We start from the raw sequence: 22,331 nt of genomic DNA, 5'->3' as shown, positions 1-22,331 counted from the left end.
CGCCCTTCCGTTGCCATGGCCGGGCAGCGGCCGCCGCTGCCCCGCTGGCGGCGCCTCCCGGAGGTAACGGGGCACGGCTCGGGGGGAGCGCCGGGGGCGGGATGGTCCCCTGGCATCCCGGCACGGCAGGGTCAGGGATGAGGTTTCCCAGGCAGCGGCCGTGTGGTTTGCCGGCGGGGGGGCTGAGCGGGGGGCGGGGGGGAAGTCCGCGCAGAGCTCGAGCGAACGGCGCCAAAGTTGGGAGCGTTTAAACTTGGGTTCAGGAAGGGAGACGGGTGGTTGGAACGCTGTTGTGTTTCTTATCCCCCTGCCTAGGTTTGGGTCTGATACCGTGGAACAGTGGTGGAGTCGAGGTGGAGTAACTTGCGCGGTAACATTCAGAGTCAGGTTGGAAGGGGCTCTGAGCAGCCTGAGGTGGTTGAACATCACAGAGTCATTAATGTTGGAAAAGACCTCTAAGATCATCATGTCCAACCGTTAACACCTCCGTGTTCAGCACTAAACCATGTCCCCAAGTGCCACATCCACACGGTTTTTGAACTCTTCCAGGGATGGTGACTCAAGCACTTCCCTGGGCAGCCTGTTCCACTGCCTGTTCCTGCTTTTCAGTGAAGAGATTTTTCCTAATATCCAATCTAAATCTCCCATAGCACAACTTGAGGCTGTTCCCCCTTATCCTGTCATTTGTTTCCTGGGAGAAGAGGCCGACCCCAACTGGCTACAACCTCCTTTCAGGTAGTTGTAGAGAGTGATAAGGTCCCCCTGAGCCTCCTTTTCTCCAGGCTAAATAATCTCAGCTCCTTCAGGTGCTCCTCATAGGGCTTAGCCCCCAGACCCTTCATCAGCCTTGTTGCCCTGGATGTGCTCCAGCACCTCAATGCTTTCCTGAATGTAGGGGCCCAGAACTGGGCCACAGGACTAGGGATGTGGCTTCCCCAGTGCTGAATACAGAGGGACAGTCACTGCCCTGGTCCTGCTGCCAGGGAAATACAGGGCTGTATTTCTGATACACGCCAGGATGCCATTGGGCTTCATGGCCACCCAGGCACACTGCTGGTTCATGTTCAGCCATCTCTCAAGCAGCACCCACAGGGCCTTTTTCGCTGGGCTGCTTTCCAGCCACTCTTCCCCAAGCCTGTAGCAATGCCTAGGGTGGTTGTGACCCAAGGGCAGGACCCAGCATTTGGCCATGTTAACTTCGTACCATTGGCTTCAGCCCATCGATCTAGCCTGTCCAGACCTCTTTGCAGAGCCTTTCTACCCTCGAGTAGAGCAGCACTCCCATCCAACTTGGTGTTATCAAAGATGTCCCTGCCCACGGCGGGGAGGTTGGACTAGATGACCTTTAAAGGTCCCTTCCAACCCAAACTCTATGAAGAGTAGGGTATCTTGCTATGCAAAAATTCATGGGTCAACACACAAAACTTGCTGTTGAGCAGTACTGCAGGTTGTACGAGCAAGTAATACAAGAGATTTACCCTAAAGCACCATCTCCTGCATCTACAACCACCCGACATCAAAGAAAGAGAATTCTAGGGTGAACTTCCCTTTGTTTTGCTTTCTTCAGCACACCCATGCTCCCACCCTCAGCCTGCTTCTTATGGCAGGTATGAGTGTGCATCTGCCTCCTCAGGCAGCATCCCAGGCCTCTGGCAGCCACACAAAGGGAAGGAGTTATGCAGAAGTACAGACTGTCCGGGGTACAGGTGCTGCATGTGAAAACACAGTGACACGTCAGGTCCATTTACATCTCAGAGAGATGAATATTGGACAGTCTCTCAGAGTATTTGCACAGTGACCAGCCTGGCTATGACAAAAAGCTGGTATCAAACTTCATAGTTGCTGGTTGCTCAGCAAGTCTCCATCCAGTCCCCAGAGACTGGGTGTTTGCATTCTCCCTGTGTGTTCTCCAACCTCTGTGATTGACACTAATTGCCAAATGAGTGTTTATTGCTTAATGACTTCTAAGTCAAATTTATCCAGTCAATCAAGCAATCGGAGAAACATGTTTCAAAAGAAATCTATAACAGCTGTGCTATCTTGTGTTACATTCCCACTGATGTTTTCTATCTCTGGAGGTGAAACATGGATATGGGAAATGTCAAAATTAATCTGCAGCAATACTTAGAAATGTTTTCCTTTCTTCAATTTAAAGAGAGTGGACCAAGCTGTCTCTGAAGCTTTTTCCCATCAAAAGTCAAGCTATCCACAGGGGCCTTGGGGTCCTGTAACAAGTTTGGAAACCATGGAACAGCTGCAAGATCATGATGAGGCCTGTGAGGAAGGTGAGCTAAAATTCTGCTTGCCACAAGCTGTCTAAAATGAACTGTTCTTGATCCAGCCTTACGGTTCTGGTCTGAACAGGCTCTTGCAAAGCTTGAGATCATAAGAAACCATTCCTAGTAGGATGTCTTTCATCTAATGGAGAAAGGCATAAGAAGGATCAGTTGCTAGAGTTCAAGGTAGATCTTAAATAGCATACCTAAGAGAAGGATCAGCTCTGTGTCTTTTGGAGTTATCAGGTCAAGACAAGGATAAATTCTGCCCTTGAAGACACACTGTATGGTCAAATACAAGTTAGTGGGCTTTAGGAAACCAGGTGAAATAACCTGACATATTTTTGGTAGCAGGCCAGATGTGGAAATGGAGTTGCTCTGTGTAACTTTCACATCTATAAATAATTGTGTGGTTTTGCTTTGATTCCCTTGCAACATTTTCCTCACTAATTAGCTAAATATTCCTTTTGTAATGCCTGCAGCCGCAACCTGAAGTTTAAAAATAAAGCTGTGGTAGATTTAAGAAACAAAAAGGAGGGAAATTATCTTCCATCAGTACTAGAAGTATGTCTGCAGTGTAAAATGCTGATAGGAAACAGGATTTTAAAAACTGAGTTAACCAAAAGCTTTAAGGAACAGAACACTGACACATCTTAAGAGCATCCACTTCAACACAGGAACTCAGCTTTTTCACTTGTATCATCAAGGTATCAACTAATAGCACAGCATACACCTGTCTGTTTACAGTGCACTGTCTGAATTTATTATACAGCACAGTGGCTCCAAAGGTGCTCCAGAAGTCTTTGCTTTGGTGAAAAGCTTTGTCTTTTCCTTTGGTGGAAAGGTTGCTTGCTTTCCTCCTGTTTTTTATTTTTGTTTGTCCTTCTCTGCTAGGATTTTCCTTTTTATAGCTACCAATCCCTCAGGATTGTTCCTAGCTCAACTGAAATTCTTTTCTCTGGAATATGTTATTAGAATACTTAATGGTATTAACCTACACATAGCCCACTTAGCAAAGAAAGGTATCAATAAGAAGAGTACCAGAACCCCTTTACTCCAGTTATGGTAAGATCACAAATCCCAGTCAAAAGAGTAACCCCAAGTGACAAGTGTTTTTTTTCTCTTCTTTCTGTTATAAGATATATTTCCCTGTTCATGAGCCGGCCTGAGAGATAATAAAGGTGATTTGAAGGACAATAAACATTAGATTTATGTTTTCTTCAAAAAACCCTGTCCTTTTTTAAAAAAATTTGAAAAAGGCTTTATTGCCTTAGAAATACCAGGGAGCATCTTCACTTTGCATTAGAACTGGAGATTTGGAGCAGCTGCCTCCTCCTGTCTATTGACTGTGTGCCTTTACAGAGAATGACTCGCACTCTAGTGGCTGCTGAGATCAGATCCCGGCTCTTTGCCCATCCTCACCACATGGATAGCTCTGCTTCTCAGGGGGCTGCTCCTGAGTTTACAGCCCTGTGTTCTGCTTCAGGAGCAGTTTGGCCACCCGTACAGCAATGCCAGGTGGTTTGTTGAGGCAGCAGACAGGCAGCTGTCCTTGCTTTTGAGTAGAAACTCTGAAAAAGGAATATTGTGTTTTCCCACAGAAGAGTGGAGATGCAAGTAGTCCATAGAAGAATTTTATACCCAGTTGTTCATTAGGTGTTTGAGCTCACTGAGGAGTACCATATCCATCATGGGTGCATTCCTGTAGTGGCAGTCTTAATTCTGAGTACACGTAGTCCCAGGTGAAGCTTGCCACCTGACAGATTTGTAATCTAGACTCACCAGTTGCTCCTCACGCTGTGGTACTTGCAAAGGTTAACTTGTACACATGAAGCAAATGTTTGTCCAAACAGTGGTTCTTTTGTATTTAACATATGGCAACCATGGTTGTACATGTGGAAAATAGATCTAAGTGTCTGCGAGTGCAGTGGTAAAATATGTGAAAGCTATCTGAGTTATGAATTACCTCATGTGAATCCCATCTCCTTGATAAATGCTATAATAATCACATGAGTGATCTAAATGTCCACAGAATCTTGTAGGGAAAATGAAGTGGAGAAGAGTTCATATGTGACGTGCGTGACAGGCAGAAAGTTTGCCACCTTCTCTTCCTGTTCTTTTGCAGATCAAGATGAGAGCAGAACTATTAGTCTTATTTCATTTTCTGTTGCAGATCAGCTTTAAGTCATCCCCAGCATGTTATATAACTATTCTAGAGTCTTGCTAGCTTACACTTATCCATATATCTTTTAAACAAGTGAAGTCATCAGTGTCTTCCTTCATGATAGCCCAAGAGCTGCTCAGTAACTGGATGAAGTCCAAACTGCAACTGGATCTGAGCGATGGAGAAGATGAAGTTGACTCTGTCCTTCTGGAAGAGCCTTCTGCAGCCCTTCCAAAGTCTGAGCAGTTTGATGGTGAGACCACTGCAAAGCAGTTCCTGATTTCCTCTCTGAGGATGTGCTGGGGAGGGGGGCCGAGTCTCCTGGCTTGTTACACTGAGAGCTAATAGTTGTTTTGAGGCCAGGATAGTGGACTCGGTTGAAACAAGATTAGATGTGGTGATTTTTCTCCCCCAGTTATTACAGCAGCTTGCTGTAAGGCTGCACAATTGCACCTCATAAACATTCAATGTCTTCCTTTGTAAAAGAATTTTTTTTTCTTTTTTGAACGGGTATTTTTGAGGCCTGTCAAGTTTATACAGCCGTTTGAGATGCTCAGAGGTAAGGCAGTGAAAATTGAATGAAACATTGTTACTGCTCTAGCCTGTTCAATGGGAGACTGATTATGACTGGGGATAAATGGAGTGCAGTCAGTGTGTCTGTGTTCATCAGAAATGCATTCACAGTCTGGGGAAGTGATCCCTTTAATTACATTAGGCTTTGTGATCTGACACAGAGGGGTTTATTCATTTCAGACTAGCCTGAGATAATCTGAACTTCTCATTTCAGACTTGTGCAGCTATCTGGAACATGAAATGGAAAGTTGTTCTGTCCAGAAATACCTACAGCATCTTTTGCAGAGTGAAGATGTGAACTGTGGGATAATGAAACATCTTAGACTTGAAGACATCAAAGAAAAACAAAAACTTGCAGATCCACGAATAATCATGGAGCTCAGACACAAGCAGGTGAGCAGGCAAGGCAGCACAGTTAAAAGGAATAAGATAGAGGGTTATAGGATTAGAGTAAATGCTCAGTGATACCTGCCCACTATTCTCTCCCAGGCTGCAATAATCTCTGACTTGGAGGCAAATACCCAAGGATACTCTTCCACAGTTCAGCTGAAACATTACTGCATTTCCATGGGCATATTAGCCATTCAACAGTAGCTTACACAGTCATCTTCTACTACATCTGTTCAGGTTACCCCCTTCCTGAAGACTGACAAAAAAAGCTGCCACAGCAGTTAGTTCTGAGTTTGCTCCCATCAAGTAATACTGGTTTAATGTCACTCTCTGGAATGGATTGTTTTCTAGTCTGAGAGCAGTATCTCTCCAGTCAGTGCCAGCTATGGATAGGGTTGCTTGCTTCATGTGAAAGGTGGATTGTGACCCACCTTGTCAGTGTACAATGAACCTCAAATTCTTCAGCCTTTCCTGTTTGCTTTTGTCGATTTCCTCCTTCCTAGGTGAAAGTAAACCGAATGAGGCATCAGAAGGCATTAGAGCTTCAGAGACAAGAAGAGTCCCTGAAGAAAGCAATTCTGTCTGAGGCCAAGCTCCGAGCACAGGAGGAGGATAGAAGGAAGGCCCTGAAGGCCAAGAAGGAGGAGGAGGAGATCCAGAGGGAAATGGTGAAGCTGCGAAAGGAAATGGCTGAGAAGAGGCTCACTGTGGCAGAAGCATGGAGAATGTAAGAAGGAGAGGGAGGCAGGGAAAGAATGAAGAACACTTATCAGCTCCTTTTGTTAAATATAAGAGGAGTGGTGGTACCAAAGCAAAAGCTGTTATTTCTCTTGTCAAAAACCCATCTCAAAACCTTTTAGTCCTTTGTAACCAACATCAGTGGCACAGTTTATCACAGTGGGAAGATGGGCTAAAGATACTGTTATCCTCCCCTCAGCCATTACCAGTATGTGCACTGAATCACAAAGCAGGAGTCTGTTTGCACCACCAAACCTTCTCTCCATCAACTCCTTGTCGCATCCAGCCTTGTTAGTGTCTAATGCAGCATGGAAACCAGTACACTGAAAAAAATAAAAGAAAAAAATAGTCTGTTGAAAGTCTAGCACTTGCAATACTTCCTCTGCTATAAGAGAATAAAGGGCATTATTGGCTGAGAATTCTGCAGAGACAATTTTTTTCCTTTTGCTGAGCTTGGATTGTCACAGAGATGTTAGTTTTAGGGATGTCATTTATTTACTTAGGCAGCCCTGAGATCCTAAACCTTCTCATATAAGTGCTTTAGTGAAATCTTTACTGAAATGCTTTACTATTTTCTTCTGCTTGCTATATTTTGGAAATGCTCAGACTTTTTAATCTCTGGAACCCCAAACCATTACAGAGTCAGTTTTTAAGAAGGCCGAGTTAAATAATCAGCAACTTTCTAAGCTGTAGAGGTGATTCTCTTAGGATTGGCCAAAAAGATTATTAGACTGTATATAATTGCATTAAATTTGTATGTTTGTTTACTTTCCAGGGAGGGGAAGAAACAAGAGAAAACTCAGAAGCTGTCAATGCAGGAGGTACCCATTACTGTGTCACCACCCCTGGTCCTGAGGAAAGAAGAGCAAGAAGTGGAGAAACAGAGAAAGGCTGAGGAGCTGCTGCGCAGGATTCACACCAGTAAGCAGAGAGTGAGCATCACCTCTCTTTATCTGAGACTCGGCGCTACCTGCCCTCGGCTACTGTGTGCAAAACTGAAGTTAAAAGCCCTGGCTGGCGGAATTTGTTATTTTTTCCAAGACCTCCTGATACCAGGAAAGTAGGAGAGCAGGGCAAAAAGTATCTTGTAAGACTAGGAGCAAGAAATCCTGAAGTCCAACCCCAGTGTGCCTGTTTCACTTAGGGAACCCAGTGGGACGTTTCACTTAGAGTTGTGAAAAAGATGTGTCTCTCAGGACACATGCAAACATAAAGGCTTCTGCAGTCAAGGAATAGGCAGATTGTACAGAGAAGGCAGCAGATCCTTAAGGAAGGAATTAAAAGGGGAAAGTGACAGAAAAGAGGCCCAGGAAGCATTTATTGTGTGCGTGGAAAGGCATTTTAAAGATTGCCTTGCAGACCCTGGTGCAGGAGCAGGGAGAAGAAAGAGAAGTGCTGCAGCCTGGGATGAATTTTGAGCTGTGTCTCCTGCAGTTGAAGCATGTCAGCACATCTGCAGTAACGGGTTCCTCAGGGATCCACTCCCGCTGGGTGCAGTAGAATATTCTGTGTTATTGCAACAGCTCTTTCAATAATTCCCAGTAGGAACCTCTTTCTTTTACTTTCATTATTCTGATACCATGGTCAGCTCTAGGTTAAACACGGTGTATCAAATACTTGCAATTAAAGAGTGATCTCTTTGTACCGAATAGTTATATGGGCAGTCTCAGCAAAGGGAATAAATTTATTGAGTGCAGGTATGAACGCTATCCATCGCATAATGTTTTTAATTAATAGAGCAGTCACAATCATTAATGTCTGCATATCTATATCTAGATTTATTTTTTTAATAGAAGAATCCCATAGCTTTTATGGTGATTCTCCTCATGGCTCACTCCATCAGCCCACCTGCTGGATTTGAGCTTGGCTGCTGTTAAGCAGTACACAACCTCTTTCCAGCACAGTCTAAGCTGTGAAGATAAGCCTGAATGAAACCACAGAACAATTTAGGACTGGCGTAATGTGAGAAGCCACAGCTTAGCTGAGCTAAGCAATGGTGACGCTTTGATTACTTTCCCAAAGCAGAAAGAATAGCTAATGCACTGACTTTTTGTAAGTCTCCATTTGAAGATTTCAGTGAGTGAGAGGAACGCAATTAACACAAGGCACTACGACAAAAGGGGAACAGCAGAGTCCTGTGAGTTGACCCACTTGGAGGATCAAAATGAACAGTGTCTGCAGTGACAGGGCTAGAATTATGGGGTAGATTAGATAGCAAATTGCTGTTCTGTACAATGTAAATCATTCCCAAAGGCAGCGAGTCTAATTACACAATAGGGGAAAGGTTTGGCTTCATACTGGAACAAGGATGAGCTGAGGCCATGCCATAAATTCACTCTAGGAAGTGTCTTGATTTTTGTCTAAGTTAAAAAAAAAATTTAAAAAAGCAACACTTCTTCACAGAAGCATTCTTAGCTGTAGCATCTTAGACATTTTCTAGATTTTGAAACATCTTCCCAGTCTCTAGAAATTCTATATTCCTCACCCATTTTATTCCTTTACACTTGGTGAACTAAGTGCATTTCACTCCAAAGCATAGAGACACATGATATGACGTCTTTCTAGACCCTTTCTGCTTTTTGTAGAAGACCTGCATATGCTCTGCATTACTTCTTCTTTACCCTCAAGGTAGTTGTTGAAAGTGAGGATTCCAAAAAGAATCTCAGAAAGGAAAGTCAGATAAGGGGAAGGGCGGAGACTGGCTCTATCTTGCTCATTGGTTTTCTGAAACTCTCCCATGCAGTGCCTGCAACGACATTTCTCTGCTTGGCTGAAAGTCATTCTGGAGCAGAGAATCAAAATGGGAAAAGCCAGAGCCCTTGCTGATTGGAGATGCCAACTGAAGGCCCTGCGAGCCTGGAGAAATTATACTTGGGCCCAGAAAGTAGAGCAGGAGACACAGCAACTGGAAGTTTATCTCCAAGATCAAAACAGGTAGTGACCCTATGCTGTGGAATTCCTCCTACTGCAGCAGTATTTGGGCAGAGCAGTGATCAGGGACCATAAAAGGAGCTTGTCAGTTAGCCAGCAGGAGGGAAACAGCAGCTTTTGGAGAAAATTGCTACATTGCCTGCAGTCTGCCAGAGGCGTTGTGGCACAGATGAAAAGGAGGACAGATATAAACAAGAGCTTTAGCCCTTTCCAACAAGCCTGTGTCTCATTCTCTCCGTAGGTATTTTTCCTGGAAATCTCACCCTGGCTTGCTCTGTACTCTGGAGAATATGAGTTGCCAAATTTAATCCTGATTTGCCATTTATTTATTTGCCATTTCAGTAGTAGTATAGCAACGATCATTTTGGATAGTGCCTTTCATTAAGGAGGCTGTTGGATGAATTCCCTATCACATCCAGAGAAAATTTTGCTGTTGCAGGTGTCTGGCAGGCTTCAGTGGTGAGACACTGTCGCTTCCTCTATGCTGGCCAGGGAACACGATACCTCTTTTGCAACTATCCTACAGCCCAGGATTGGCATAGGAATGGCAAAATGTGAACTAGGGAAACTTAATTCAAAATAGCAGGCATCCTTTCTGCCCTCCCACTCCTCCTTGGAGGAAGTCTGTACAGCTTCAGAGGGCCTTCAGAGTTAAACAACAAAAAGACTGAGGAAATTATGGGGCTTTGTGCCTGGGCAGAAGCCTTACTCCTGTCATAACACAATCTCTTCCTCATTCAGGAAGAACCAACTGGCTGCAGAGCATAACCAGCAACGACTCCTGCGCTGCTGCTTCCTGGCCTGGCAGCGCTGGAGCCGAGCAGAGATGGAAAAGCGAGAGCTGCAGATCAAGAGGGAGGAGACAAAGAGAAAGATGGCACAGCTGCTGGAGGCTGTGTCACAGGGGAAGGGTGGTCTGCACAGGCCACTGGAGGTTAACCAGCCTGGGACAGCAGAAGTAATCTGTCATCAGGATTTGCAGCAAGACAAGGTAAATCCTTCCCACATAGTTTTGTCTGTTGGCATCCCAGGACTCTTACAAAGTACTTCTTTTGTGCAGTCTGAAAGAAAGAGCACGTTGTCCCAGAGTAAGGCTTCTTTCCCAGGGCAACATCCAAATACCTGCCTGCAACTGTTCAGGAGAGAAGTCTAAAAATCAGAGGCAGATGTGAAGGACAATGGATGAGTTTTAGAAATAATCTCTAGTGCTGCCAGAGAACAGCCCTTCGTGTACTGTGAGTTGCAATGAGCATCCCACCCCCAGATCACTTTTACTGAGAGATTAGTTACATCTTTGATGGCAGCTTAGACTTAAAAAGAGTAACTTGACTGCATGACAAGAGGATTTTTTTTCATGCCAGTGCAGCTCTCTGGTATTTAAGTGTGGGGAAAAAAAAAAAGGTTGTCACTGGCTGTTTTAGGATAATGCACATCACAAGGAGGTAGGAGAGAAAAATCAGAGGTTGCTTCCTTAAATTGTCATTTGTCAGGTTGGATCCTGACCTTTCTTTCTGTCTCTAAAACTTGTACTACAGCAGTTTCCCGGTCTCAGCATGAGAGCTCACACACACATATTTCATGTGAAGCTTTTCATTTGCTTAAGTGTCGCCAAAAGTTGATTTCCTTCAGTGCTTATATTCTCCTAGTAGGCCCGTTTTTCTTTTGATAAAATTTGTGCTGGGAGAATGGGACTTAATTTGGGGGTTGACCTACAAACCAGAAAGCAGACATTATATCTGATGCCACTTCAGAGAATGACCATGTCAGAAAAGGCTCAGCCTCATTCCCCACTGTGCATCTGTTTCATGGTATTATTTATCAAGGCTGGAGAAAAGGCATGAGGAAGCAGCACTGTGTAGACTTCTCTTGCATTTGAAAAGGGACCATTCAGTCATGTAGATCACTACAACAACTGTTTGTCCCTTTATTCTCCATCTGAGCGCTGAGTGGAGACAACATAGTACAAAAAGAGTGTGCTAATCCCCCAGAAATAAGCTGTCCTAAGGTGTGCTCCCTAGCAAAATATTCAGGATATATTCCTGCCAAAGCTCTTGCCTGATCAAGATTTCTTACTCCCAGTGAAATGGCACAGAGCTCCTTAACAGTTCTTTCCCACAGCCTCCCATTTTGCGCATAATGGGGCCCCTCTGGCCTGACTAGGAACTGAATAAAGATTGCATAGCTGAGATTACTCTACTTCTCAGGCATCTCACTAGATTTGCATTAAAAAAACCACTATGTAGTAAGGGCAGAAGAGTGCTTGGTTTCAATCAATGCCAAATTTTCCTTTTTTTTTTTTTTCACCCCAGCCAATTGAAACTTGCAACATACAGAAAGAGCCTGATCAGACCAGAGACCACTCTTGTTGGGATACTGTTCATACGTCTCATTTCTGCAGAAAACAGAAATTTGTCTGGGAGATTACTGTAAAACATGCAGCCTTGAGTGTCCAGGACCAGGCTGCGTATAGGAATCAAGTAGCTACTGTCCTCCAACAGCTTCAGGCACTTGGTCCAAAGACATCTCCTGCTTATGGAAGCTGTTTTGAGCACCGTCATGCCTTCCAGCAACGTCTGATTGAGGAGCAGAGGCAGCAGCTTCAGAAACAGCAAGAGCTGATCCTTAAGCTGCAGGAAAATCAGAGGCTGAGCAGAGATAAGGAAGAGGCAGCACAAGCTACAGCTGTAACCCAGCTGATTGACAATTCTGTTTCTCAAACCAGAGAGGAAAAACAATCGAGATGCAAGCATACAATCCCTTTGAGGTATGTGCCCTCAATAAATCAGGGTCAGTTAGTCAGCATGTCTCATTCCCACTCAAGTTGAGCCAGAATGTGCCAGGCACATTTCAGTCTGCTCTTCCTCTCAGCTGTGTTTTAACCTCAAGGATAGTATCAGGCTAGCCACAGTTCTCTGTCCTTCTCCCTTTTTTGCAATGGCTTGACACCCCGTGATCCATACAGGATCCACTTAGAAATAGCAACACCAGTGTCACACATAGTAGCAGCAGGGATTTATTTTAATTAGGAAAAAAGAGAACATCATCCTCAGTATTTCAGAACATACAGCAGTCCTGGAACTCATTTCCTTTACAAGGATGCATCATTAATCCCATTTCAAGCAGAAGAAAGGTGTATCAGGGATTCAGAATGAAAATGCAGCAAAATGGAGAACAGAAACTACAAGGCCATAGGTGGTAGGTGTGAAACATCATTTGACCACATTCATTGATGAATTTCTTAACTCTTTCCTTTCATAGTTCACCTGATTCTCATGGGCCAGAAAACACAGAGGTAGCACTGCAAGATAGGAGGCCCTCCTCCCAGCTGACCTCAGCTCATCCAATACTGAAAGGTATTGTTCTAGATAGCAAAAACCATTTCAGACTGCTTTTCTCAACAGTTTGTCTCGAAATGTCTCTCTTCCTTTGCCTCAGCTTTGCTGGTTGATGATAGTATGGAAGTAAAATTCAGCACACTCTTTCGCAGCCTGACCAGTGCTGTGAGAGGGTGAGCTGTTTTCATGCCCAAGTCATTTAAAACATGGGTCACTGCAAGAGCCTTACATCTACACTTAGTACACTGTTGTAGCAGTTATTCCAAACGCTTGTGATCATTTCTGGTGTGACAAGACCCAGAGAGAGAAGCTCTACAGGTTTTTTTGCCATCAGTCTCCCTTCATTACACATCCAAGAGACACTTAAACTCACCAGTCATTTTCATCTGACCTTGACAGAGGTGCTGAGATTTCAAAGGGAATTAAGTACCTACCCAAGGTTTTCTGAGACAACAGTAGCCAGGCTGGGGAAGGAGGTCCAGATCCCTTCCTTTTGTGAGATATCTCCGTTTCTCTGGCCACACTGGAACAGCACATAGACGATAAACGTACAATGCTAGTTGTCATGGTCAGCATTAAAGGTTGTCTGGAATATGACTGTTATTTTAACAGTTTTGGGATCATCAGAGTTTGGTATTAGAAGTTGGGTTTGGCATCAGAAGTTGCCTTTCTTTGCCCGTGTTGAGCTCCAATGCTTCCTAGTCCAAGCCATCACTCACTCTGATTTGCCTGAACTCTGTACACCTTAGAGACAGTAAGCATATTTTTCAGAGCCCTCAAGTGCTTTTGTTTAAAAATTCCCAAAACTTCAGTGAATAAGTTACCACTGGATGATTGTCCTTGGCAGAGGATCCTGGGACAACTGAAGGAGAAAAGAATGTGAGGAAACCCATTGTGTTCAAAACACTTTGATGCCCCCAGTTATCAATTTCTCCAGCCCGTGCTTTGTGACTGCAGAGGAAGCAAGCAGAGGTTCCCAACTCCACTGTGTGTTCTGAGTGGTCACATCAGCACTGTAACACCTTTGCTGATGGCCAGCAAGATAATTGCATTGGAATTTATCTCCCAAAAGAAGCATTAAGCAGTAGTTTCTCACTAACAGGACCAAATACCCCTATGTCACTGTGACAAGGATGCTTTCTGTCTTGAAATTGCTCTTCAAATAAGCAGTTAGAGCTTCCTGGAGACCTCATAGCAATCACTGCTAAATCATGTGCCCTGAGCCTCAGCCCTCAATCAGGAAAGACAGGGACAAACTCTTTGAAGACAGCTTATTTCATAACTGAGCCTCATGGCTGTGACTGTCAACCAAGGAGGGTGGAGTGAATGTAATTGCAGTAGTCCTGAGTCATCTCATAAGCATTTATAAGTTCCTTGTTCATGACACTGCCAGCCATAAGAGGCAGCAGAAAGCAAGTCCCTTTGTGCGGGCAGTGCCAGGGCAGTGCGGGCCTGGTAGTAGAGTGATGTGGTTATCCTTGTGCACCAAACTTCTGCCATTGTCCCATAGCTTATTTTCACTAAGCCTTATGTCCTCTGTTTCTATAGGGATGGAGGAGAGAGCAATTCAGCGGGCAGAACAGAGGAGGAAACTAGAGGAAGCCAAACAAAGAAGAGCAGAGGAAAAACTGGTAAGGGAAGCGGAAAATGAAATAGTGTCTTTCACACCATTCCAGTTACAAGAAAAGCTGATTTAACCCCAGAGTCAGCGACCAAGAAAAAGCCTTTTATCCAAAGGAGGAGTTTTTTAATTTGTGAGAAAGCAGATGTCCACCACACATCAAAAGAAGTAGTTATTGCTGCTTTTGCATATGGCAATGTATATGCTGTATCATGAGCAGACACTTAATGTTGAAGTTGCAATTCTAGAAGCAGCCTTCCTTACCACCTCCAACACTTTTTTCACACCTACCCATGACCATAGCTTGTCTTTCCTAAGAATGATAAGTGTGAAAGTGCATGCAGAGATCCACTTGATGGGACCTGGCAGTGGTGGGTTTCCCCTCCTTGCCTTTCCTGATGTCTGGTCACGTGCAGCTTGAGGACATGCAGTCTCTGGTAAAAGTCATCTTTCTACCAAATCTCTGTTGAAGACAGAAGATACTGACAATGTTTGCATAGTTAATAAACAAATTCTGTGATACACATCCAATGAAGGAGCCTTCTTAGCTTCAGAGTATTAAGGTGTTACTGAAAACATTGCTAGTAATTGCATTAGGATTAGAAAGCTTATAACTGGGGTCCTAAACCAGCAGGCATTTCCTCTTTCTTCAAGCAAGAGATATATTCACATACACAGGAGGCTGAAACGAGCCTTACAGAACACTTTAACCATGACGCGGACAGACAACTTCAGGTTAGTTTTTCTCAGCTGCAGGTGCCACAATTGTAGAGATCAGAAAGCAAGCACAGTCATGGTAACCCTGCATGATGGTTGGTTTGGGTTTTATGCCTTTGATGTGTACACCAAGAGCAGAAGCTCTTGTGAAATGAGAGCAGAGTGTGGTTTGCAAGGAGAGGAGATAAATATTCAGAGAAGAATATTGTGCCAAATATGATAGTACTGAAGTAAGACAACTTTGATTTTCAGTGTTTGGGGAAAGAAGTATTTGGGTACCTGTAATGCTGCTTTGCATGTAGAAATGAAACTGGAGAACAGAGCCCAGGGATTCAGAACTGACTTCAGTGATCAAGTTACCAATTAATGACTTGGTGTACGGTTTACATTTTTTTAGGGGAAGAGTGGACAAATACTATAACTTAGGGCAAAGAAAGATAAAGATATATATAGGTAGTAGAAAGATAGATAGATATAGGTAGTAAAAAGAACGGTCCCTCCTTCTTCTCCCTTCCGCAGTTCATTGTTGAGCACAGATCGTGTTTAATATGTGACAAAGTCTGCTTCCTTCAGAGAAGTTTCAGGTGCTGGGCAATACTAGAGGAATACTAGGGAAGCATAGAGGTCTGTGTTCACTGTAAAGGTCATATGAATCAAATTAAATTTCACCTTTCTCCATTTTAAGGCCCAGCTGAAGGCTGAAGAGGAAGCACGACAGAGGAAGAAGGCTGAGGAAAAGGAAGCTCTGCGGGAAAAACGACGGGAGGAGAGAAGGCAGCAGAAGCTGGTAACCAAACACCTCACTTGTTTCTCTCTCTTTAGCAGGAATAGGGAAGAGCCATTACCCACTAGTACTTGGTCAGCAGCCAGAGTAACGTGACAGGAAGGTCTTCATTAGCAGAGCAGAGTTCCACACAGAACTCAGAGAGGGTAGAGGACAGCACCTACTCTACAGACTCACCACCTTCTCCCTGTTTGACAACATTAGGGAAGGGCTGCGTACCAAACACTCTATGAAGTACCATAATGTCTGTCTCAAAAGCAGGACTAGAGGCCCCAGCGGGTGGACATTCTGTGCTGAGATACAGCCACATCAGCCTCCACAGGGGCAGCATGTTCAGTCTGCTTTCAGACTGCTCCTTTCACTTGTGTTCTCCCTCCAGTGTACGCAGTGATACCAGTAACTAATACACAATTTAAAAGTAAACAAGCCTGACAGTTATATTAAGGGCAACTTTCCACCTGAAGAAGAGAACCATCCTCTCATTGGGGCTAGCCTAGGAATAGCTGCACTTCATTACTGTTACTTGGAATGAGCTGTCCTAATAACTCAAATAGCACATTTTAAATCCTATAGGAATTTGACCTGCAACTACTGTTCTACTTGGTTTGAGTGTTTTAGAATGTTTGACCTAAATCCCTGAGTATCGGTCAAAAGTAATATTATACAGTTAGACAATACCTACATCCTTCCCCTACAATATAGGCTAGATTAAGTGGTAGGGTCCATGCATAAACTCAGAATCATTTTTGGACACGTTTTCAATCTAGTTTTATAAGCACAGAAAGCTACACTCCCCAAACTCACTAAATCAGCTGCCCCACATGGATGGAGGTCCATAAAAGGAGGTTCCTGCTACATCAGCCCTCCTGGTAGCCACAGATGACATATTTGCTACAGTAGTACCAAACTGCAGTGCTGATACATGGCCCAAGGAAGTGTTCAGAAACACCATCATCTCCCAGGAGAATTTTCAAGACAGTTTGCTTTCAAACACAGGTTCTAGTACATGGGGTCATCTCTGGTCTGCACTCCTGAAGATGATGCAGATCCCCATTTCCTGTCAGGTCAGAACCTCCAGCTCCGATATGATAATCTATTGTAATTGCTTAACATCCTCTTCATCCTGAGGGAATTAAAACTACTGCTTTTTGTATTGCAGAAAGAACTGGAGAAGCAGAGGAGGCTAGAGAAAGAGCAGCAGCTCCAGAAAAAGGCTAAGGATCACTATGAGAAGGTCCTGCTCAGAAAGCTGGGAATAGTGCCGTGGAAAAGGCTGAGGGAGCAAGCCAAGGAAAACCTGGTGGTAAGTGCTGAGGATAAAGGAAATGACTGGTGCCACGGAAGGAAGGGAAAAAGTGCTGCTTCCTAGATGTAGCACTTAGCAGAAGACTTAATAGGCTTTTAAGCCGGGTAGAGACAGAAAAAGCAAAAATTCTCCCTGCACACCCTGCCCTATATTAGCTCTTTAAATCAGCCCATCTGACAATAATCATGAGAAGTCATCAAGTCCCACAAGGGTGGCATCCTCATTTATAGCTGATTAAACAGGAACCAAAAGGACAGAGAAAGGAAAGCATTTCAATCTATTGAGAAGTCATCTTTTGTTAGCCTCCACTTGTCTGCAGTACTAACTGCCATATGATTTGATGCCAATAACACAGGTAAGTTAGTGTGATATGGCCAAAAAATTAAATTGAAGTTATATGACATGAGCCTGTCAGTTCTATTACTCCACAGCAAAGATAAGCAGCAAGACACCACCAAGCCACTGTAGTTAGTTGTTGACCCCAGCCTATCATCAGGGCTTTCTTTCCCTGTCTCTGGAGTTGCTGCTGGTGCAGAGTTGGCCACTGCTAGTGGCAGGACACTACAGGTGATGATCCAGCAATCTGGATAGAATATCCTGTCCATATCCTTCAGTGCAGAACAGTTTCTGAGACCTTGATGCACAAATATTGCAAATGAAACATTTCTGTACGTGACTGGATCAATGTGCCTTACCAGGGGTACACTAACACTCGGCCATATCCTGAAGATTTAGCCAGAGCCCAGGGCTAAGCTGGCAAGCGTCCATTGAAGTCACTGGAACTGGAGCTATTCACAATAGTTCACCAAATGCACACAGGCCTCCAGCTGGGAAGAAGTAGAGGGATACAAGCTGCTCCGTATGTCCACCCTGCTGGTCAGCATTATGGACAGGGTTGGCCTAAACTGCTACAGGCCCTGCCTCTGCTCCATTTACAATACGTTAAACTGAGCATCTAATTCAAAAGGGTATTCTCTAAAAGTGACAGCAGTGGCCTGATAGACTGGATTTGTTCCTTATGCTGACCCTTCTTTATGTGGGGGGGTTATTCCAGCTGTCAGACATCTGCATTTTGGAGGCCCCAAAAAGCTGAAGTGATTTTCTAGTGCACCCAGTTTTCTGTAGCTTTATACTTACATAGTCAGTAGTCCAAGTAACTAGCTGCTGTCTCTGCTGTCTTCACTCAGGTGGCACAAAGGCACCACTGCTTGGGCCTGCAGAGGAAATGCCTGATGACTTGGCTTCAGGACACCCAGCAGAGTCTCATGGAGAAGATGTCTCAGGCTGAGGACTTCTATTCCCATATGTTACTGAGACGGGGCTTCAGAAACTGGCTAAAGGTTGGCCTGCACCACAGTGGAGAAATGATACCAAGAGAGCTGGCTGCTGCCACAGTTTCCCCTCACCACACCCTCCTCACTTCACACACCTGTAGTACAACTTTTGCTGAGTTATACTGTCCCCATTCCAGCAACATATTCCCTTCTCCAGAGATCGTCTTTCAGCTCTTCACTCTCCATCATTCTCTTCCACCCAGAATTTTCTCCTACACACTACTCCTCCACCTTTGCACTCTCTCACCCTACTGATTTTCCTCCTCTCCTGTGCCCACGACCGTTCACTGCTACAGTCTCACCACTGCTCTGTCTCTGTTTATTGGGCCAGAGGTTGGGAGAGAGAGGAGGGAAAAAAAAAAGAAGCTATTCTTACCTGTTTCTCTGTTGTCCTTCTTCCCTAGTACAAGGATTATCTCTCCACTCAGGAGGAGAGAGCGAGTACCTTCCACGCAGCCTGCCTCATGAGGAAGTACTTGCAGGCATGGCTTGATCTTATCACGGAGGAAAAAAGGACATTATGGGAGAAGCTGAAGATTGCTACTGAACACAGTAACAAGTAAGCATACACCCTCAGCAGCAGTTCTTTTTACTTAGGTTTAACATACCGATAGACTATTTTAGGGATTACTTTTGACAGGTCAGTAATCTGCTCCCCAAGAGCACATGAAACAGGTTCTATACTGCTGGCATTTTGCTTCTGTAATATGGACAAACATCAGCAGAGGTTTATGCTAAGTTTCCATGCAGCCTGGAAAAGAAAATGTAGTGGTACCCTTCACAGGACTTCTAAATCTGCTGAAAGAGAATACAGTGAAAGCAGATAAGTAGCTGAAACTTTCTAAGCTGATTAACAGATCTGGCCATGCAGCTTCTGCTAAAAGCTGCCTTAGGAAAATCTTTAAGTACAATTATAGCAAGCCAAATGATTGTGTAGGAATTACATAGTACTGTTTTGTTCACAGCAGATGATTTAGTTCACAAATCCAAAGTTGATCAACTATAAATCCCACTTAGGGAGTCTTTCAATTTGTGCTGTCGTCAGCCTGACTTGGCAGTGAGAACTAGAACAGACAGTTCTACCAGTCATGACTGGAGTTGGACACACCCAGTCCATTCCTTGTCCCATAAAATGCATTTTAACAGGAAGAAAAAGCTGTTGTCAAAGTTCAGCAGAAAACTGAAGCATGTTCGCCTGCCTAACTATGAAAGCATGTTAGCTGCATGGTCATGAATAAGCTGTGTCTGTACATAGCCCGAACAGGATCTGCAGCACCTTGGAAGAAAAATTAAATTAAATTCACCTCTTATGTGTAAAGCAAACCTGTCCTAGCTTGCTGTGTCAGTAAGGTCTGAACAGTGCATGATTTAACATTAACAAGCCAGCAAAGTGGAGGAACCAGGAGAAATTCAGACACAGGAAGAGACTGGGTTCATTCTACATATAACCTCCTATTAAGAGCATAATCACTTGTTGTTCCTCATTACCTCTTCCTCCACTCACTGGTAAAAGGCAGTTCAGACATTGTCATAGCAAACTATTCTTTAGACAGGACTGTTATTCCCTATCACCCGTATGGGAAGCCAGGGCAGGGCACCTTTGGTGGGGTGATTAAAATCAGGTAAGAATTGGAGCCCAGCTACCTGTACTCCCAAAGGGTTGGTCTGGACCAAATGAGCCTGTATTTTTCCTGGAGAAACTTCTTCCAGAGGCTCTGTTTTATTTTTCTAGAAACACCTTTCCTGTTCAAAGTGCTAAGCCAACAGCAGCTAATGAATTCTGTCAGAGGGAGGAGCAAAATTCTTGGTGGAGAGGAGTAGAAAAGGGCAATGTGTGATTTTTCCCCAGCATGATTGACATATCAATGGAGCGATCTGCACCTAGATGCTTAACACATCACAGCCCTGAGTAACAGAAGGACTATATCCCACAGCTGTTTTAGGGCAGTTCCCCCCTCAAATAGAAGTCATCTTTTTATTACCTGTTGTGTTTTGTACACATCTGCATATTGTCACTTTGTTCCTTTTGTCTTTAATTTCTTTAAGGAGACTTATACTGAATGCATTCAAGGCATGGAGGCAGTACCCATTGCTGATGAAAAAGGAAAGGGAGAGAGAAGAAAGGAGAAACCAGCTACGGAGGAGAGTAGCTGAAATTCTCCCCAATTTCCAAACCTGACAAAAGAGAGTCAAAGGAGATGGAAGGGAGACAAACGACCAGTTCTGTTCAATGCTATCTCCCTGCTGACTGACACAAGTCCAAGGAAAAGGCCTGCCAAGTGACAGCCAAAGAAAGCTCCCTGCGGTCACTGTTGTTGTAAACTAAGCATATATGGAAGCTTATCTGACAGTTTCACTTTGCACTTCACGGGGTCATTCCCCACAAGCTCCTTATGTGAAGCTTCTGTAAGGGTGTCTTGGCTGGTGGCTGTGAAGCCTAGGTAATCAAAGTCTAGCACAGGGTGTGTTTGAGGCCTAGGCCATTTCCACACACGGAGCTGCGGCACTGACAGGAGTCCTCCACCAAAGGAAGAACAGGAACTGAACTGCACCACTTTTTCCTTAAGCAGTAACCTGGTGCATTTTGTTGCCAGTACTCTATAGAGTGAGAGCTCGCTCAGAGAGTGGACAGACCTGACTGTCAGCTGACCCCCAACCACTGCTGCAAACTTGGCCACCCAGAGCACAGTTTCTGGCTAACTGTGCCACAAAAGTTTTGGATGGGAGGAGGAGAGGGAAGAGCTGTTTATGCAAACCATATTTGCTAATGATCCAGATCATTGCATGGCATATGGATAATCTAAAACCTGGATTCTTTTTTGAGGGACAACCTTGCTGGCAGCACTGGCCAGTTCACAAGCACAGTGCTTTGACTGTGGTGGCAAGTGGTGATTCCAAGTTTATGAGCCTCATTGTCTTGTAATTTAAACACTTCCCAAACTGTTTAACTGTAGTATTTCAGGGTGTATTGTGCAAGTCTGTCTGGGATGTTTCACTTGATCCAGTACTTCAAAGAAAAAAAAGACAAAAATCCAAGAAAAAGGCAGATGTGTTTTTTATATAAGCTAAAGCTGACATGATTAAAATGAAGGTTTCTTACTTAACCTTAACCTGCATCATAATGCCATTAAGGTACAGAATGTCTCAGCAACAGCATAAGGGCAGGAAGATGGAATCACTTCCCCCTCACAAGATAGGCAAAGCTCTCTCCAAAAGCATTTGGCAGTACAGGAGGCACTTGAGTAACACCAGGAAGACAACAGTTTACTGTTATGTTGTATCAGATCATTTGTAAAACCCATATAAGCACTGTAAGTTTCCAATAAACCCAAATCTGAAATGAACACAACTGAGCTAGTGGTGCAGATTCTGTGTCGGAAGTTGGCTGAATGGCTCTAGACAGAAGTCCAGGGTCAGGAACCTAGACCAGCACTAAGCACTGCAGATAAAGATGACCTGCATAGGATAGGTCAGGTGCCCAAGCGCAGCAACAGGCTCCAGAGCTTTAGCTTTGGGAATTTGTCCACGTGGAGAGCTCACAGGGATGTAGCCAGAGACCCTCCCTGCCCACACAAAGCCAGGCTGTCAAGCAGGCTTTTGGTGCAGGTCTGAAAACAACTGTCACTCCCAGGTTCCCTCCCACATCCATTCTCTACAACACGTGAATGTTTACCATCTCCTAAAGGCTCTTTACAAACCTGACCACCAGCAGGTCAGACGAGCACATTATCCAAGTGCAGGGAGCTGAAGGTGCCTGCGTGGAGTGTGGGCGAGTACAGACCATCTGGCTACATTCAAAGGCAGATTGTGAGAGGAAGTGACAAGCTGAGAGAGGGCTGAATAACTCGTCTTGCGGGGAAGAACAGGCACTGCAGAAGGGTAGTGTTTTTTGCAGAGGACTGAGCCAAGCAGGCAGGGAGAAGCAGAGCTGGGGGCTGAGCTACGCAAATAATGCCCCAGTGCAGCCAGCAGATACACTTGGTGCTAACAGCAGTACGCTGTGGCAGCACAGCAACAGCAATCCACTTTCTCTTAGTACAATCCTCCCCTTTGGAAGCCTCTGCCATGTAGAGCCTAACAAGCTCCTGGAATACCTCTGAGCCAGCCCTTATGCTCCCATTTTACTGGTGGCCTTTTCCCAAGCTCACTTCCTCTTTAGTGA

General features: G+C 44.5%; 1 protein-coding gene across 3 annotated transcripts; it reads left to right on the top strand.

Moving 5' to 3' along the window:
* The first annotated feature begins 2 nt into the window (after positions 1 to 2).
* On the top strand, positions 3 to 21,749 carry CCDC191 (coiled-coil domain containing 191). Of its 3 annotated transcripts, none has more exons than XM_027681521.1 (16): positions 3 to 63; positions 2,156 to 2,285; positions 4,565 to 4,693; positions 5,228 to 5,406; positions 5,907 to 6,130; positions 6,917 to 7,073; positions 8,885 to 9,075; positions 9,814 to 10,063; positions 11,382 to 11,836; positions 12,331 to 12,425; positions 13,956 to 14,038; positions 15,431 to 15,532; positions 16,689 to 16,832; positions 18,023 to 18,175; positions 18,598 to 18,728; positions 20,216 to 21,749. In XM_027681521.1, exons 1-16 carry the CDS (start codon positions 16 to 18, stop codon positions 20,346 to 20,348), a joined length of 2,604 nt encoding a protein of 867 aa, XP_027537322.1. In that variant the 5' UTR covers positions 3 to 15; the 3' UTR covers positions 20,349 to 21,749. The 3 variants fall into 3 exon arrangements, with proteins under 3 accessions (XP_027537322.1, XP_027537321.1, XP_027537323.1); XM_027681520.1 differs by having other exon boundaries at positions 18,574 to 18,728; positions 20,216 to 21,748; XM_027681522.1 differs by lacking the exon at positions 3 to 63 and adding an exon at positions 81 to 130 and having other exon boundaries at positions 18,574 to 18,728; positions 20,216 to 21,747.
* Positions 21,750 to 22,331: the final 582 nt, after the last annotated feature.

The sequence above is a fragment of the Neopelma chrysocephalum genome, unplaced genomic scaffold (genome assembly GCF_003984885.1).
Source record: "Neopelma chrysocephalum unplaced genomic scaffold, ASM398488v2 Primary Assembly neopelma1_60, whole genome shotgun sequence".
Lineage (NCBI taxonomy): Eukaryota > Metazoa > Chordata > Aves > Passeriformes > Pipridae > Neopelma > Neopelma chrysocephalum.
This window is presented reverse-complemented; position numbering and strand designations above follow the sequence as displayed.

What these genes read in the sequence shown, in the direction of transcription:
- CCDC191 (XM_027681520.1), top strand. Translation starts at nt 16, where the DNA reads ATGGCCGGGCAGCGGCCGCCGCTGCCCCGCTGGCGGCGCCTCCCGGAG. An exon ending in AGCTCATCCAATACTGAAAG is followed by an intron (nt 12,426 to 13,955) that starts GTATTGTTCTAG and finishes CTGTTTCTATAG; the next exon opens with GGATGGAGGAGAGAGCAATT. An exon ending in GAAGAGCAGAGGAAAAACTG is followed by an intron (nt 14,039 to 15,430) that starts GTAAGGGAAGCG and finishes CTCCATTTTAAG; the next exon opens with GCCCAGCTGAAGGCTGAAGA.